At 44.3% G+C, this 19,053-nt stretch overlaps 1 protein-coding gene across 4 annotated transcripts in view; it reads left to right on the top strand.

The window, feature by feature from the left end:
- Window positions 1-19,053, top strand: part of LOC126481601 (dual specificity tyrosine-phosphorylation-regulated kinase 4) — a 647,996-nt gene that overhangs the window by 304,579 nt on the left and 324,364 nt on the right. Inside the window, exon 2 of one of the 4 annotated variants that reach the window (XM_050105468.1) lies at window positions 17,358-17,411. The exons of the other annotated variants lie outside the window; for them this stretch is intronic. Coding sequence (XP_049961425.1) covers window positions 17,358-17,411 — 54 coding nt within the window. The remainder of the gene's footprint in view (window positions 1-17,357; window positions 17,412-19,053) is intronic. 4 annotated transcript variants of the gene reach the window in all.

Genomic DNA, 19,053 nt, shown 5'->3' with positions numbered 1-19,053 from the left:
AAACGAGGCAGTAAGTACGTTCCGTGATGCATTGATCACCGTTTAGCAAAGCACTGACGAGGAGAATGATGTGAAAATGAGGGAATTAATCTTGCAACTAGCGTGCAGCGAAGGCGAGAACTCCCCTAGCAAATATTTCACGTGTGCTAGGACGCTAGGCAGCCTACTCTCTTCGCTCCATGTGACTTGGAATACGGCCAGTCCATAAACATGCCTCTGGACGTCGCGGCGTTGATATGTTAATACTATGGAGATTGCGGGCTCCCACGCCAAGGGAAGCGGAAAGTATTATTCAGCCTTCACCGGTGTTCCACCGCTGTTTGCTTATGCAGGCTACCACGGTTTCCTGTTAACTGTAGTCTTCTCACCTTCAAGTCGTCTTCCCTGAGTTCACCGATTGGCTTATCGTTGCACGCACTATTGATTACACATTTTGCACATTGCCCTCTCGTCAGTAGTCGCGATCGGCGAGGTACGCTCGGACGATGGTGGTCGAACTGAAGGTAAATCGGCGCGAAAAAAGAGAAACTTTGGCCGTCTGTACTTGGCCGGATAGGAGAGCAAAGTCATCAGACGAAGAATTAACGCCAGGTCGGAAAGGTCACTGTTCCTACTAATTGACGGGAGATCATTCCATGAAACCAAACCAAGTTATAGCTGGAGTTCCTCATGGAAGCATCATAGGCCCTCTGCTATTCTTAATCTACATAAACGATTTGAGAGACAATGTGAGCAACCTTTTAATTTGCTTTGCAGGTGACGCTGCTGTTTACCGCCTAGTAACACTTGAGCAGTAAAAACACGTTAAATTTCGGTTACGCGATATACTATACAAATTTGAAGGTTGACGATTCAAATAGATACACAGGGATTACGATTAACAACAACTTAAATAAGAACAGTTCGATAGAAAATATTGTAGGGAAGGCGAACCAAACACTGTTTTATTAGCAGAATACTTAGAAGATGCAACAAATCCACACTTATCCGTCCTGTTGTGGACTACTGCTGTGCGGTATGGTGTTCTTACCACAAAGGACTGACTGCGGATATCGATAAAGTTCAAAGAAGGGCACATCTTTTGTATTATCATGAAATAGGGGAGGGAGTATTGCAGACATGATCAGCAAATTGGCGTTTTTCGTTGCGGGGAGACCTTTCCACTAAATTAGAACCACCAGCTGTTTGATGACTACCACCTACACAGAAGTAAAAGACGATCGTGACAAAGTAAAAGAAAGGCTTATATGTTCATTATTCCAACTTAGTCGAGGGTGGAAAGGTGGAGAAATAGTCTGAAGGTGGTCACATGCACAGCCTGCGAAATATTTATGTGAATTGCACAGGAATGTTGTAGATGTAGATTCCATCCCTAATTCCTAAGCAGTTGATAGTTCATCCAGCAGCGACATCTTCTTGATGGTAGTATACACTATGCTGTCCAGTTGGAAGAAGGAAGAACTCGGTAGAATTACGAAACAACGGGGCAATGTTATTCTGTGATGATTGGGATATTTCTCACCCAACAGTATCTTAAAACAAAGATTCCATACCGTGTCATACGTTGGTCTACGAAAGGTAACTGCTTCCTCTGTAACACATTTTTTTCCTGTTGTCTTTGTGTATCATTTCTCCAAAGTTACAAGGAAGTTCATTTCGTTGGGAAATACAAAAAAGATTGCATCTATAATCAATTTCACCAGATGACAGAGTGAAAAATTGTGGCTAACTTGGTCGAGTCGTGAAGCGTTAGTACGAAAGCTTGGCATGTAATTATAATGTAATGTCATTAAATGATTTCCTAATTAACAACCTCACTAAAAGCAAAAAGAAGCCCGTTGAAATAGCATAATTTTCTACGTTTCAGTGAAGACACTATTGCATCGTGTGACGGCCACGGATAATTTGGAATGAAAGGGAGAAGACTTAAAGCATAACGAAAATTGCGGAATAATAAACGAAAATCGTGGATTGTTTGTTTAACTCAGCAGATTTATACTTTGTGGACCTCTCAAGTACATCACCATTAAACGGTTTATGATACTAATGATTTTCTTTTCCTTATTCCCTTTCGTACTAAGACTGATTTTGTTAACGTTTGTTGTAGTACTTCGAATGAAGTTGTTCCATCACCGAGCCTCATGAACGAGAACTGCTAATTACCAGATTTGCTGACATCATTAACTGAGGTTTTTAATGTCTTCTCAGAACCTATGGACGGTGATGATAAAGACTGCAATGTCCGTAATAGTTGAAGAGTAAGCAAACGATTTAAAAGCTTTGCTACAGCGGTAATCAATTACGGTTGAACGAAAGTAGATTTTGCAATCAACCATTGCCATGTTCGGCGCCAGCGGGCTGTTGCATGAGTGTTTTGCAAACGGCAATAGTTTGTTTTCATTCACGCATGGATGAAAGTGAGCGTCTGTTGATGCCAGCAGGAAATGATACACATGAGAACAGGACGTGAGAAACAGAGTTACAGTATGATAGCTCTTTCTGAGTAACTATTCCCTTCACGAACTTCGTGCAACATCTTGTACTTCCTACTTTTCTTCATGAGCCAATTAGTTATGTTTCTGCTTTTTTCTTTTATTACTACAAATATACAGCAGATAGCTAACATTTTGAAACTTTGTCGCATTTATAAGTGCGTGCCACGTCGGAATTCAAATCCGGGACCTTGACTTTTGCGGAAATGATTTTACCAATTGAGCTGTCAAAAGGCAAAACCAACGTCCGCGTTCTCACAGGCAGTAACTGTGTACCATTCCGGGACTCAAACCCAGAAGCTTGCCTTCCTCGGGCAATGCTCTTACCGACTGAACTATGATCCACTCTAAAAGTGCAAATTACCTAGGCTTTGGCTAAGTCATTTTTGCAAAATACTCTTTCTTCCCGGAGTGCTAGTCTCTCAAGAGAGCTTCTGAGAAGTTCGGGAAGTGGTAGGCAGTACTGGCCTAAATATGTTCTAACATTCTGCGTGGTGTCTGTTTGTTCTAAATCGTGTCACCCTACCACTTTCGCGCAACGACGCTCTGAGCGTGTTTTTTAGGGAATTGACTAGTTTGATCCCGGGACCTGTTGCTGGTAAGGAGACGCCAGACCACACGTGACACGTAGAGTTCAGAAGAGTTCAGTGAGACTAGCGATGATATAATCAAATACTTAATGATTTCAGCGTCAGTTTCACTGCACTCCCTGTAAAAGAACCTTAATACTAACTAAATTTAGTGAAAGGGGTTCAAGGCTTTCTTATTTTTAGTTAGCTGGTAAAATAACGTCGAAAAAGCAGTTAAGTTTACCATTGGAAATTTTATTCTAGTCACAAAACATAGTTTATAAATTGTACTATTGATAAAAGGAAATGTTTTAATACAGGATGATAAAAACCAACTGCGTTCAACAAAAATGTGAACGAATATTCCCTGAATGGGTTTCCAAGTTCTACAATGGATCGAAGGATGACCTATGCCATATCACATCTATAATCTTGGTTTAAATTAAGTTTCACAAAAGAGAAAACTACCAAAATGGTCTACAGTGACCCTCAATTATCTTTAATTATTTATCTAACTTGTCGTAAATTACAGTGGCTGATGTGGCTTCTCAATAATTATATAACAGAAAAATCATCGCGTTTCAGATTTTAACTTACGTAGCAAATGTGAATACCATGAGCTTTAATTGACGATCGACACTAGTATTACGCAAAAAGGGGTGTAACAGATGACACTTCTGCAGTTCTGAGTGAAGCGTTCTGCGCTGTTATGCGGCATCGCGTGCGTTCATTACCTTGTCGTTGGTTAGGCAGCGTCATGGGGCGGCGGGCAGCACAGCTCCACGCATCTCGCCGTCTCGGAAGCAACTCCTTCTCTAACTTCTCCTTACTACAATTTACCGAAGTTGGTTTAAGAAAAGCTACCTGGCTGTGTTTTCAACTGACCAATCTTTGTCTCAATGTTAACCTTAAGCTCCGCCTACAAAAATTCTGTCTATCCAATGAGAAACGTTATACTTTTCATGGTGGGGCAATGTTTTTAACGTTTGCAACGTAACAGAGACGCGAAAAAGTCTCACGATAAAACTTGCAGCTGGTGTGGCCCTTTTGTGTTATCGTAAGATCTATACTGTTCTTCTGGAGGCCTCTATCTTTTAACATGGGCTGGGGGGTGGTTTTGGCGGTCAACTGGCGACGTGGGTGTCCGTCCCTTATCGTAGGGGCTTCTAGCTTAACACGGTTCTGCTCTCGGCTTCTGTTCTCGTGTCTTCCCTCGGAACTGCGTCTGTTTCACGGTGGGAAGGTATGACATGCATTCAGGCGTTCTTGTGTTAGTCTGTGGTATTCCACTTGCTCACTCGTTGATCGTATTACTTTGGTTAATTTAATGTCAGGATTTATTTGGAGCTATGTGACATACTGCCGGATTTGCTATCATGTCAGGGTTTTCATGGAAGGTGTTGGATTTGCCTGACACCTTACAATGTCTGTAAGGGGCTGAATTGTCCGCACGAAGAATAGGGTACGCGTTCCGGTTCCAGTCCAGCATACAACTGTAATCTCCCAGAAAGTTTCAAAGCAGAGTGGTCCACGCCACAGAGTGAAAGAGTCATTCTAGAAAGAACTTTGTAATGCGTTACGTTGCAAGAGTTTTCTCTTACAGATGTGACACAAATCGCCGACAATGAACAGAGCTTGAGGAGATTAAATTCTCTTCAGTGGAGGAACGAAGAATAAGTTTATGATGTCGCTGAAGTCTAAAAGTTAGAGACGGAATAATGACTATTTTATAGAAACTGCAGTTGTTAGCACCACACTGGCTTTCGCTGCAAATGTTTCAGGGGAACTACGGAAATACTTAAAATATGAGTCAGAACGGCCTGACTGGCTTTTGTATAATGCTGCTTCCGACTGATGCAGCTCCGTTTTTATGAATAGAACATGTAGCCTGGGAGTTTCGAGTCAGCGCTGCATAGCCACGCGCAGTCTACATTCCAGCCGTACACAGTGACACACTGCAAGTGAGCCACGGCGCGCAGCCGCCACTATCAAGTAAAGCTGTTGGGTGTGATTCAGACTACCTCGTGCCTGACCCTGACTCGGAACTTTGACGCAGGTTATCGGTATGTGGCACGCGCTAACTCGTGCCTGGAGATGTCACACGCTACGTCGGCGGTCTTACTCAACCTCGTTCACTGCGGGAGTGAAGAGCTGCCCGGTTTGCGGAGATGTTGCAGCTGACGTTCAGTAATCTGTTTCAGCTGAGTGCTGTTCCGAGCCGAGGCTCTGGAGGCGGGGCAGCGTACTGAGAACGCTTTTGGTTCCAACGACTCTCATTCACAGAAACGCAGTTATATGGAGTACTGCGCTAAATGTCAAAAAAATAACTCGAAGAAACAGAGCCCATAACTAATATTAAAAAATTTTGTGTAGTCGCTAGATGAACGCAGTTTGAGCTTCCAGTTAACTATGTCATAAACAGAAACTTATACTGCGCTCCTCTAGTGCTTACACAAGAGCCGATGAGCATACGAAAAGATTAATAAACATAAAAATCATTGTGGAGGCTTTTCACGACCAGTTACCCTAGTTGTTGGTGAATCTTCCGTCTCGCGTGGTTGTTCCTCATGGTTCGCCAAGAACGGCGTTAGACATCTTCAGAAGCGCTCCTGGTTCCGTCGAATCTGGCGCCGGCCGGAGTGGCCGAGCGGTTCTAGGCGCTACAGTTTGGAACCGCACGACCGCTACGGTCGCAGGTTCGAATCCTGCCTCGGGCATGGATGTGTGTGATGTCCTTAGATTAGTTAGGGGCTGATGACCTCAGCAGTTAAGTCCCATAGTGCTCAGATCCATTTGAACCATTAAAATCTGGCCAACTAACGTGTCGGACGTGTTCTTTGACATTACCCAACATTTCAACCAGCAAATTACCCTATCCCTTCCTCAAACCATTTTTCTTTCCGCTACCTTCCCCCCCCCCCCCCCCCCCCCCCCCCCCCCCCGCCCACCGCGTTGGTCATCCAGTTTTAAACCGAAAGTGCAGCGCTAGTTGTTAAAAGCACGTTGTCGTTTCTGCAACGTGTTTACATATAAACTTGCAGCAACAAAATATCTCCAAAAATAAGGATCATACGAAAAACATATTCCAGATGAAAAATTCATTTTTTCAAGAGGTACGTCTGTACGTGTCTAAACTGGCGGAGGTGTGTTCCAAGCAGAGAGCTGTCATCGAATTTCTTTTGGCCGGAAACCAACGCATATATCCATAGGCACTTGTAGAATGTCTACGGAGAGCTGGCAGCGAATAAAAGCACGGTGAGTCGCTGGGCGAGGTGTAGCTCCTCCTTCTCCATGGCAACGGAACGCCTACCAGAAACTTGCGCACCCGAGAATTGCTCACAGAACTTCATTCGACCTCCCTTACTCTACAGCGCGGACCTCCCACCTTCCGACTTCCATCCGCTTGGCCCAATGAAGGATGCACTTCGTGGAGGATGGGGAGGTTACCGCTGCAACAAGACGTTGGACTCGATGTTGACCAGTACCATATGGGCGTATAGACCCTCCCACTAAGATGTGTGAGACTGTCGCATATACCCAGCCTCCATTCACAAATTTTTTTTGCATACGCCCCACGCAAATCTCAGAACCTACCACTGTGGCGACGAGGCTTATTTCAACCGGCAAAGCATAACATGTTACACTTCAAGCCATTAAAAATGCTACACCACGAAGATGACATGCAAAAGACGCGAAATTTAACCGACAGGAAGAAGATGCTGTGATATGCGAATGATTAGCTTATCAGAGCATTCACACAAGGTTGGCGCCGGTGGCGACACCTACAACGTGCTGACACGAGGGAAGTTTCCAACTGATTTTTCATACACAAACAGCAGTTGACCGGCGTTGCCTGGTGGTACGTTGTTGTGATGCCTCGTGTAAGGAGGAGAAATGGGTACCATCACGTTTCCGACTTTGATAAAGGTCGGGTTGTAGCCTATCGCGATTGCGGTTTACGTATCGCGACATTGCTGCTCGCGTTGGTCGAGATCCAATGACTGTTAGCAGAATATGGAATCGGTGGGTTCAGGAGGGCAATACGGAACGCCGTGCTGGATCCCAACGGCCTCGTATCACTAGCAGTCGAGATGAAAGGCATCTTATCCGCATGGCTGTAACGGATCGTGCAGCCACGTCTCGATCCCTGAGTCAACAGATGGGGACGTTTGCAAGACAACAACTATCTGCACGAACAGTTCGACGACGTTTGCAGCAGCAAGGACTATCACCTCGGAGACCACGACTGCGGTTAACCTTGACGCTGCATCACAGACAGGAGCGCCTGCGATGGTGTACTCAACGGCGAACCTGGGTGCACGAATGGCAAAACGTCATTTTTTCGGATGAATTCAGGTTCTGTATACAGCATCATGTTGGTCGCATCCGTGTTTGGCGACATCGCGGTGAACGCACATTGGAAGCGTGTATTCGTCATCGCCATACTGGCGTATCACCCGGCGTGATGGTATGGGGGTGCCATTGGTTACACGTCTCGGTCACCTCTTGTTCGCATTGACGGCAACTTGAACAGTTACATTTCAGATGTGTTACGACCCGTGGCTCTACCCTTCATTCGATCCCTACATTTCAGAAGAATAATGCACGACCGCATGTTGCAGGTCCTGTACGGGCCTTTCTGGATACAGAAAATGTTCGACTACTGCTGCCCTGGCCAGCACATTCTCCAGATCTCTCACCAACTGAAAACGTCTGGTCAATGGTGGCCGAGCAACTGGCTCGTCACAATACGCCAGTCACTACTCTTCATGTACTGTGGTATCGTGTTGAAGCTGCATGGGCAGCTGTACCTGTACACGTTATCCAAGCTCTGTTTGACTCAATGCATAGGCCGTTATTATGGCCAGAAGTGGTTGTTCTGGGTACTGATTTGTCAGGATCCATGCACCCAAAGTGCGTGAAAATGTAATCACATGTCAGTTCTAGTATAATATATTTGTCCAATGAATACCCGTTTATCTTCTGCATTTCTTCTTGGTGTAGCAATTTTAATGGCCAGTAGTGTAGTTCCTCCCACACTAATCTCACGAAATGACTACGACGAGAAAAATCGGGAAATTGTAGCTAATACAGCGGCTTACCGGCAACAATTCTTCCCACGCGTCATTCGCTAGTGGAACAGGGAAGGAGAGATCGGGTAGTAGCAGCCAAAGTGCCCTCTGCCACAGAGCGTTAGATGATGTAGAGGCGAGAGTGAAGTATAGAGAGAGAGGAAGAACCCGGCAACGGTCGGTAAGTGAGAAGGGCCGAGATACGTCCCAGAGCGCGCCGCTGCGGAATTATTCAGCGCTGGCACGTCTGAGGAGGCGAGTTTGCGGGTAACAGGTGGCGCGGCGGCGCGCGGCCCAGTTGCGGTCCAGCTGAGCGCCGCCGCCCACGGCGGTCGATACCCGGGCAGCCGCCGACACACGTGGCCGGGCCCCGCCCCCACCGGGCCGCAGCGCCGCGCCCTACCCACCCCGGCGGTCAAGCCACCCCGAGTCGTGAGCTCTCAGTGTAAGGCACTGCCTATTTACATCTACATACGTACACCGCAAGGTACGAGCCATTCCGTACCCTGTTCCACTCACAAACAGAGCCCTCCCGTACGAGCCCTTATCTCGCTCATCATATTTTCATGGCCCTTACGCGAAATGTACGTTGCCGGCAGTAGAATCGTTCTGCAGTCAGCCTTACATGCCGGTTTTCGAGATTTTCTTAAGGGGCTCCGGAAAGGCTCAAAATCATGAAAAGTTCAATTTTTACTTTTTTGCGTTTTGTGAATCTGCAGACTATTACCTTTTAATAGATATATAATTTATTCAATTCCGAAGACTACGACTATTTTTAAATTTTTTTTGAAATGTGTTCTACATGGGCGTGACCCACTGTGGCGCTGTTAAACTGCTGTCAAATGGTGTTATTATTAACGTCCGTATTCATCAGGTACATTTTAGTCTGCCTCATGCAATACTGGAGGTGATAAAACCTATTTTCAGAGACTTAGCAGCACCTGAACTGTTGAAAAAGTGTATTCACGGAAAAACTCAAAACCCCAATGAAAGTGTAAATAGTGTTATATGGTCGAGAATCCCCAAGACTGTATTTGTTGGAATAGAAACACTTCACTTTGGTGTGTATGATGCTGTTGCGACTTTCAATGATGGCAGCATTGTAAGGTGCAAGGCATTTAGAAATATGGGAATGAAGATAGGTTCTAACATGGTACGAGCGATGCTTGCTTTACACAAGGAACGCCTTCGGGCTGCAGACAGGGCTGTAAAGAGTCTAGAAATACAAGCAAGAGTAAACAGGAGGAGGAACAAGAGGAAGCTGGAGGAGGAGTTTGCAGAGGATGAAGATAATCCATCCTATGGACCTGGAATGCACTAAAAAGTTAATCCAATCTTTGTCGCTCGATTCCCAAAACTTTTATTTTCTCATACTAATTACATGTTTTCTAAGGATCTTCCAAACATATTTGTTTCAAACTTTCAGTAAATGTTAAACAGTACCTTCTACATAATTTAACACATCCTTTTTCCAAAAAACTGTATATTTTTTAATATATAAATAAAAAATTGCAAAAAAATGTTGTGAATTTTCATTACAACTGAAAAAAAAATCATCTTTAATAACTGAACTAAAATTTTGTAAAATCCCCGAGTTAAGTTGTAGCCCATATTCCAATAAATAATCTGTAAAAAGTTCAACTTCCTACCTCAAATACTTTGTGAGGAAAGATGTAATTTATAAGCGTTATTTTAACATTGTAAGTATAGGGCGTTCCGGAGCCCCTCAATAGTGCTCCTCGAAAACAACGCGCCTTCTCACCAGTGATTTCCAATTCCGTTCCCGAACCATCTCCGTCATATTTGCGTGTTGTTCGAACCTACCGGTAACAAATCTTTCTGACAGGAAATCACGAGTCCAGTGACACAACTGAGAGTATCTGTATGTACGTTACTTTATTATTAGCCGCTTCTGAGGAACTGTGTCAAACGCCTTCTAGAAATCTAAAACTGTGGAATCGATTTGACATCCCCTGTCGTGAGGATAAGGAACAAGTTGTGCTTCGCAAGAACGGTGTTTTCTGAATCCGTGTTGGCTATTTGTCAATTAATAGTTTTCTCCGAGGTAATTCATAAAGTTCGAAAACAGTATATGTTCCGAAAACCTACAGCAGATCGACTCTAATGGTATGGGTCTGACATCGAGCGGATTACTCCTATTTCGTTTCTTGAGTACTGGTTTGAGCTCTGCAACTTTAGGTACTGATATTTCGTTCAGCGAGTGGTTGTATAAGTTTGCTAAATATGGACTGTTGTATTAGCATACTCTGAAAAGTATCTAACCGGTGTACAATCTGTACTGGAAGACTTACCTTCGTTAAGTGATTTAAGCTGCTTCGCTACACTGAAAATATCTACGTCTAAGTAACTCATATGGCAGTTATTCTTGATTCGAAGACGGGAATATTTACTTCGTCTTCTTTGGTGACGTTACAAGAAAAGTGTTGTGAAACTACAGTGAAACTATAGTGTAATTCACTGTTAAAATTCCTATATGATGTTTTTCTATAAAAGGCAATGAACATTTTGCTTGCTGCTATATGTACACCAAACGACCATGAAGTTAAAACTGAAGAAATTGGAGGTCATTCGCAGTCTTACTAGCAATCACCATTCCTGCGGACCATTCGCGGCTGGAACAGGAAAGAGGAAGAGGAAGACGAAGAAGTCGTAACTGACGGAAAGTGATCGAGTAAAACAGATGTGATCTCTGGCGTTCCCCAAGGAAGTGTTAAACGCCCTCTGCTATCGGTGATCCGTATAACCGATTTAGGAGACAATCTGAGCAACCTTTTCGATTGTTTGCAGGTGATGCTGCCATTTACCGTCCAATACGGTAATACTGAAAAACAATACGAAATGACCTGTCACGTTAATCACTATTTGTGAAAGTGAATAAAAGATTTGTTGGAAGGGTTCCGATATCTGAGGTCAATACTTAGATTCGGAATATCTCACTTTCAAGCGTCCCTTATTTACGAATAAGATTAGAGTTCTAAGTGCCACTGACCATACGATCATTAGAGACGGAGCACATGTTCTGACGGGGAACGAAATAGCCGTATTCATTACAAACGAATCATCTTAGAATTCGCATTACTCGGCTTTGAGATCACTGCACCGCCTCGCTTAATAGGAGCAAAAGGTGTTCGAGATAATGTTGGTATGCCATTATCTGATCAAAAGGTGTCTCTCAAAGCAATGACTCGAAATGGCCATCTGTTAAATCGTAACATTAATTGCAGCGATAGATATATAGTTAAGAATAAATACTTTTTTTTTCCTGGTCCATGAACGTGGAGGTCTGAAACTTGCCCGGCGTGTGCGGCGGGAATGGTGGTGATCAGTGGCAAAACTAACGACAGAAAGCAGTACTGGTGCAGGCATAAGTATTTCGGAGCACACTGCTCAGGGCACGTTCTGAACATTGGGTTCCGCAGTAGGCGACCCTTACTTGCTTCCATGTGGACCCAACGGGCATTTACGAATGCAGTGGGCGCGAGATCATAGATATTTGACACTGAATTAATGATAAATTTTCACCTGGTCGGATGAATCACGTTCCTACTTACAGCAGGTCTATCATCTCTGGATATGGTGTCATCGAGGTGGACAGGTGGTAGAAACTTTCAGCGAAACACAAACGCAGGTCCGTGGGGCCAGAATTACACTTTTGGTGAAATTCGCTTGGGGTTCCGGGGAACAAGTGGTTGTAATCGAAGGCATCGTGACAGCTGTGGAGCCGGCCGCGGTGGCCGTGCGGTTATAGGCGCTTCAGTCCGGAACTGCGGGACTGCTACGGTCGCAGGTTCGAATGCTGCCTCGGGAATCGATGTGTGTGATGTCGTTAGGTTTAAGTAGTTCTAAGTTCTAGGGGACTGATGACCTAAGATGTTAAGTCCCATAGTGCTCAGAGCCATTTGAACAGCTGTGGACTAGTGAACATGCAGACCCCGAAGCGATGACGTCAGCAGAATACCTATTAGTGTCACACGGCCAGAATAACGCTGCAGTGGTTTAAGCACCATGATAGCGAACTCACGTTGATACCTTAGCCAATTTGCCTCGTCTGAACCCGATGGAACACGCCTGGGACGCTATTGGAATACAGCTCCGAGCTGACAAACCACTGGCCCGTATTTTACAGAAACTGAGTGTCGTGCGCACAGACGTTTCTGCCAAGTACCTCCGGGGACGTACTAATGACTTAACGAATCCATGCCACGAAGAATCGCTGCATTATTGGTTTCCAGCAAGCTATTAATCAGGAGGTCAAATATTTTGGAGCATCAATGTTTACTCCACATACTCATGAACAGCGTAGGGCAGTGTTTGCGTGAGTTGGTTCAAATGGCTCTAAGCAATATGGAACTTAACATCTGAGGTCATCAGTCCCCTAGACTTAGAACTACTTAAACCTAACTAACCTAAGCCGGCCGGAGTGGCCGTGCGGTTCTGGGCGCTACAGTCTGGAGCCGAGCGACCGCTACGGTCGCAGGTTCGAATCTTGCCTCGGGCATGGATGTGTGTGATATCCTTAGGTTAGTTAAGTTTACTTAGTTCTAAGTTCTAGGCGACTGATGACCTCAGCAGTTAAGTCGCTTAGTGCTCAGAGCCATTTGAACCAATAACTAACCTAAGGACATCACACACATCCATGCCCGAGGCAGGATTCGAACCTGCGACCGCAGCAGCAGCGCGGCTCCGGACTGAAGCGCCTAGAACGGCTCGACCACGGCGGCCGGCTGTTTGCGTGAGTATATGTGGAGATATGGAGAACCTGCCTGAAAACTCAAGCTTTTCGGAACGCCACTACGTCGTTTCTTGGGAACGAACTACGTAGCCATAACCAGCGAAGTGTAATACAGATATGTCCAAGGAAACGCTGCCCATATTAGTGGAGGAGTTGCAACTCGTTTTCCATCAGTGTTCGGCTTGAGACTACGATTCCGAATAAGGTAACGAGCGGGTACCAGTCGCCTAGAAGTATCGAGTAAAGGTGCCAAGCAGTAATGGGCCGAGACGAATGCATCGTGATGAGCTGTTTATCTAGTCTTCGGCTCGTGAACAGGCAGCCTCAGCTTATTACCTGTGCTTTGTTGCAGCGCAGTAACACCGGAGCCTCGAGACAGCAACCTTTTCGTCCCCCGGGGTACTCTTCGGAGACGAGCTGGCGCTTTCTAGCTCTGAACGAAAGCGTTTACGGCGGGCTTTCTCCGGCCGCCGATAGCTACCGAGGCTAATCAGCACGGGCGCTGCCTGGGAAAGCTACGCCCGTCTCTCACTCGGCCCAAAATGCCTGCTCGCAACCTGGGATTGCAGTCAGCCCCGTAGCTCACATGTTCGAGGCAGCTGCGATGACACACACTCGAGGGACGGCGAGACAATAAAAAGTGCCTAGATAAAGAAACTTGAGCACTTGGGGCTGAAAATTAATTTAGATTCAGGAAACTAATTAGTTGAAAATTTTGAAAATCAATTTTATGTGTGATGCGATGGCGACCGAGAGATGGTAAAGTGACAGTGACGCTACATAGCTATAGAGATATTTTGCTCTGATTGTTCCGTGTCATTACTCACGCGGAGCCGGCCGCTGTGGCCGAGCGGCTCTAGGCGCTTCAGTCCCGAACCGCGCTGCTGCTACGGTCGCAGGTTCGAATCCTGTCTCGGGCATGGATGTGTGTGATGTCCTTAGGTTAGGTTTAAGTAGTTCTAAGTTCTAGGGGACTGATGACCTCAGATATTAAGAGGGTAATCCCAAAAGTAAGGTCTCCTATTTTTTATAAGTACATAGACTCGTTTATTTCTCCAATGGTTTACATCAGTTTACAGCTACCTGGGTGCCTGTATCTACTGCTTTCTGGCACTCGTGGACTATAAGAGCGAGCTGGGTCTCACACGACCGTTGTTTTTCGGAACCCATGTTGATTAATACAGAGGATATTTTCGGCGTCCAGAAATATAATACGCGAGCGTAAACCATGTTCCAAAATTTTGCAACAGCCCGACGTCATATTCCTGTACTTCTGTGCGTCTGTTCGACGACCCTTCTTAAACACAGGAATGACTTGTACTTTTTCCAGTGATTAGGAACGCTTCGCTCCACGTAAGTTCAAATTCAAATGGCGCCAAGCACTATGGGACTTACGAGGGTAATCCCAAAAGTAAGGTCTCCTATTTTATTATAAGTACATACACCTGTTTATTTCTACATTGGTTTACATCAGTTTACAGCTTGAACATTTAGCTATTGTTCGACATAATCACTATTTCTGTCGATGCATTTTTGTAGACGCTGTGTCAGTTTTTGTATGCCCATGTCATACCAGCTGGCCGCCATGCTGTTCAGAAAGTTATGAACCTCTTCTTTCACCTCGTCGTCGGAGCTGAATCGCTGGGACCACAATTAACGCTGACAGGTACTGTGAGACTCTGAAAAAACTCAAACGGGCAATTCAGAAGCGGAGAAGAGGAATTTTGAGCAAGGGCGTACACATTCTCCATGACAACGCTTTCCCACACATCGCCCGGCAAACCGTTGCTCTCCTGCAACAGTTCCAGCGGAACATAATCACCCATCCACCCTATAGTCCTGACTTGGCGCCCAGTTACTATCACCTGTTCCCTAGGTTAAAAGAACATTTGGCCAGAAAGCGATTCAGCTCCGACGACGAGGTGAAAGAAGAGGTTCATAACTTTCTGAACAGCATGGCGGCGAGCTGGTATGACATGGGCATACAAAAACTGCCACAGCGTCTACAAAAATGCATCGACAGAAATGGTGATTACGTCGAAAAATAGCTAAATGTTCAAGCTGTAAACTGATGTAAACCAATGTAGAAATAAACAGGTCTATGTACTTATAATAAAATTAAAGACCTTACTTTGGGATTACCCTCGTAAGTCCCATAGTGCTTGGAGCCATTTGAATTTGAACTTACGTGGAACGAAGCGTTCCTAATCACTGGAAAAAAGTACACGTTATTCCAGTATTTAAGAAGGGTCGTCAAACAAACGTACAAAAGTACAGAAGTATGACGTCGGGCTGTTGCAAAATTTTGGAACATGGTTTACGCTCGTGTATTATGACATTTCTGGACGTCGAAAATATCCTCTGTGTTAATCAACATCGGTTCCGAAAAACAACGGTCGTGTGAAACCCAGCTCGCTCTTGTAGTCCACGAGTGCTAGAAAGCAGTAGATGCAGGCACCCAGGTAGATGCCGTGTTTCTCGACTACCGGAAGGCTTTCGATACAGTTCCGGACTGCTGCCTAATGAGCAAAGTACCAGCGTACGGAATATCACACCAATTGTGGATTGGAGATTTTCTAATAAACAGAAGACTTACGTGATCTGGGCGGCGCGTAGCCTACTTCACTTTAAAATGTCGTGCAGTGGTAAGAATCACTTTCCCCGACATAGTACCATCAACATTGTATGTTACATCCTCGGTCCATAGTACAATTTACAGAGTTTAACTGATTTTGTCGGGGTTTTATGGTTTAACGCGGCAGATGGCACACGGCCTAGTGGTTAGAAATTCGTGAAGTAGTTCTTCAGCACTATTATAAATTATTAATTATGATTTTTCAAGGAACTCACGTCATCTAGTTTATAGCTTTATCTAATAATTGGTACGCTACACGTTTTGGAAAATATCTATTACGAGGCATTTGCATATATCCGAACACTCTGCATTTAGCTCTACTTAAAACTATTGCCAACGTTCATGAATGATGCTGCCGCCGGTATAACAAAATGGTGACTATTCAGCTGCCTTGCTCCTAATATTTGTTAAGTCAGTGGAAAGAATGGATATTCCTTGGAATTTTAAACGTGAAACGCATGATTTTGTGCTTCTGCCTCTGGATTCTGTTAATTAAAAGTAATTGGCAGAAGAGAAAGAGAGAGGGGAGGGGGACAGATGGGTAAAGGGAGGGAGTAAGAAAACTGCCTGCTACCTAACACAGAACTCGAGGTGCAAACGACTTCATAGTTTTGACTGACACGGTAGCCTATGAAATAGTCGTTATTAGAAAAAAATTCGCAAGAATCCAAGATTTTCTCATTAAAGTACTAGCAAATAACTATCTGAGTTTTCAAGACAAACTAATGTTGAAATACTGATGTTGAAAACTCATTTCACTACCGTTACTCAAATCGTCAATATCCGAATAAAGCTACGCCAAGTTACAGTTTCCTTACCTAAACTATACGCTGTACACTTTGCGTCCATTTACAAGCAATAAGGTATCCACAGTCTATAGAAACCGATAAACGTTTTCCTACATTGCTGAGTTCTTAAGAAACTGTCCACTTTCATTTAATTGGATACAGTACTGATTCCCTTTACACTTTATAGGAATCTGAAAGACTCTAGTAAATAAAGAGCGTACTCTTGGACCCAGCGACGGAAATGTTAATGGAGAAGGGAGGATATGACTAAAAATGTAAGTTACTACCGTAAAGACATACGGCCAAGTTTACAAAACGTAAAAAGAAGGGCGTTTAGACAGCATACCTGATAGCCGCCCTTAAGCACTCCTCACGTGCGCAGTAATTACTGGATCCATTACGCTGATGAAGATGAGAATAAACAAACGAGCAGTGTGTCTTCTGTGACAGATTTGATAACTGAATGAGAGACGCCGAGAGAAAGTCAGAAGAAAATGTAATCACGGAAAGTTTAAAAGCTTTTCACTGTGTTCGTTAACGCCTTGCGAGGGAATTACAAAATTAAAGATGGTGGTTTTTCCTACTCACGTTTGGCGAACTTGTTATTTACTGACTGGATTAAAATACTGAACACCCGAGTTGCTGTTGTAGCATGGTGCTGATGTATGTAACTCGATCTTGTCTCTTTTCATCCTTTACGTACTTTGCAATGTAAGTGTTTAGTATAGACAGATGTGACGAGTGCGTGCTAGTGTAACGGTTCATCAGAACTGCGAATGTTTGATTGAGGATGCAAATAAAAGGGCGAAATAAAATCCAGTTGAGCTTCCTTGTGTGTAACAATTGCAAAAGTATGACGAAATTTATGTAATCAGTGTACAGACAAATCATCATTTTTAGCATGTCTTCGGTTCACTCAGTCCCATCATATGAAAGGATTGAGGTCCGGTCTAATACACTAGCGCGCACGCTTGTAACCAGCAATAAAACATCAATTGTGTACTACTGATGACATTTCTTTTTCCTTCTGTTTCCTAACTGGGAGTAGAACCATGTGACGTCGAGCCGGTCGCGAGTACGACGACGCGATTTAGGTACATCGGTGAGTAAGACAACAGACTGGCCGTCTCTAGAGCAGTAAAATGTAGACTTGTCGCTCGCTTTAAAATAATTTCAGGATTTTTCATTTTACAATTCGCTTGGCTGCTATCAGAAATTTCTGCAGCGCCCAGCGCATTTTGCATACTGCTGCCTTCCCCACCCGCAAAATGTCGCAGCTTTTTGTTCATGACGTAGTTTTGTGTACTACAGCTAGCGCGCTTGACACTGTGTCCGTAGCCTATACGGCTTTGCAATACGAATGATAGCATTTTTTCAGCGCTGTTTTGGCTCTTCATACTCCGTTATCAAAGCCGACTTGAATACTGTCATGAGGAAGTGGATTAGATACTAACCAGTAACCGCCCCACCCTCTCCCGGTTCCTTAAAGAATCCAACTCCCACGTGTAAAACAGCTTCGAGCGTCTTATTACTTTACAAATGAGTTAATGTGTTATATGTAAAAAAACTTCCGAAATCGAAATTTTATTGCCCAGAACGCCTTTGATATATACCCTGATTACTAGTTTAGCAAAGTTATATTGCCATCTTCAGATTTGTAAATGTTACAAATATGTTGGAAGGGTCGAAATTATTTCGAAAAAATGTTAACACATTTTTACATACCATCAGATATCTGAATATAAATCCCCAACACATTGCAACCTGGCCACCATAAATATCGATAAATTAAAAATATTACCTAAAATAAAGCACAAAAAAGTTTATGATGACTCCAACGCATTAACTAATGTGTCAAATGTTTGACGTTAATTGTGTAAGCAAGAAAAAATTTAGAAAATATTGAAAATACGCTTAAAGTTTGTTGGAAGTTTCTTAAGTGCTCTGACTCTCAAATACTGGATGATTAAAGTCCGGGTATTTGCGCACCGTCACTTACGCTGCCGCAAGAAAATACTTCCCTTCCCTTATTGCGTCAGACTTTTGACATAATGTAACACCTCTTAATGAGTAGATTATGACAGTATTTCACACTTTTAAATTTGAACAATAACAACGCGAAATACTTAAAATAATATTTTCGTTGTTGGCGCGAGACTTTACATGGGCCGGCCCGTGTGGCCGAGCGGTTCTAGGCGCTACAGTCTGGATCTGCGCGACCGCTACGGTCGCAGGTTCGAATCCTGCCTCGGGCATGGATGTGTGTGATGTCCTTAGGTTAGTTAGGTTTAAGTAGTTCTAAGTTCTAGGGGACTGATGACCTCAGAAGTTAAGTCCCATAGTGCTCAGAACCATTTGAACCATTTTTTGAACTTTACATGGACAACCTGCAACTTGAATGCGGTACCGGGACAGTTGCTAAATAATATACACTGCCAAGTCACATTAAACGTCAACGGCCTTACCACAGTGGATACACCGGTTCCCGTCAAATCAGCCGGCCGGAGTGGCCGAGCGATTCTAGGCGCTACAGTCTGGAACCGCGCGACAGCTACGGTCGCAGGTTCGAATCCTGCCTCGGGCATGGATGTGTGTGATGTACTTAGGTTAGTTAGGTTTAAGTAGTTCTAAGTTCTAGGGGACTGATGACTACAGCAGTTAAGTCCCATAGTGCTCAGAGCCATTTTGAACCGTCAAATCAGCGAAGTTAAGCGCTGTCGGGCGTGGCCGGCACTTGGATGGGT

This window comes from Schistocerca serialis, chromosome 5, assembly GCF_023864345.2.
Source record: "Schistocerca serialis cubense isolate TAMUIC-IGC-003099 chromosome 5, iqSchSeri2.2, whole genome shotgun sequence".
NCBI lineage: Eukaryota > Metazoa > Arthropoda > Insecta > Orthoptera > Acrididae > Schistocerca > Schistocerca serialis.
This window is presented reverse-complemented; position numbering and strand designations above follow the sequence as displayed.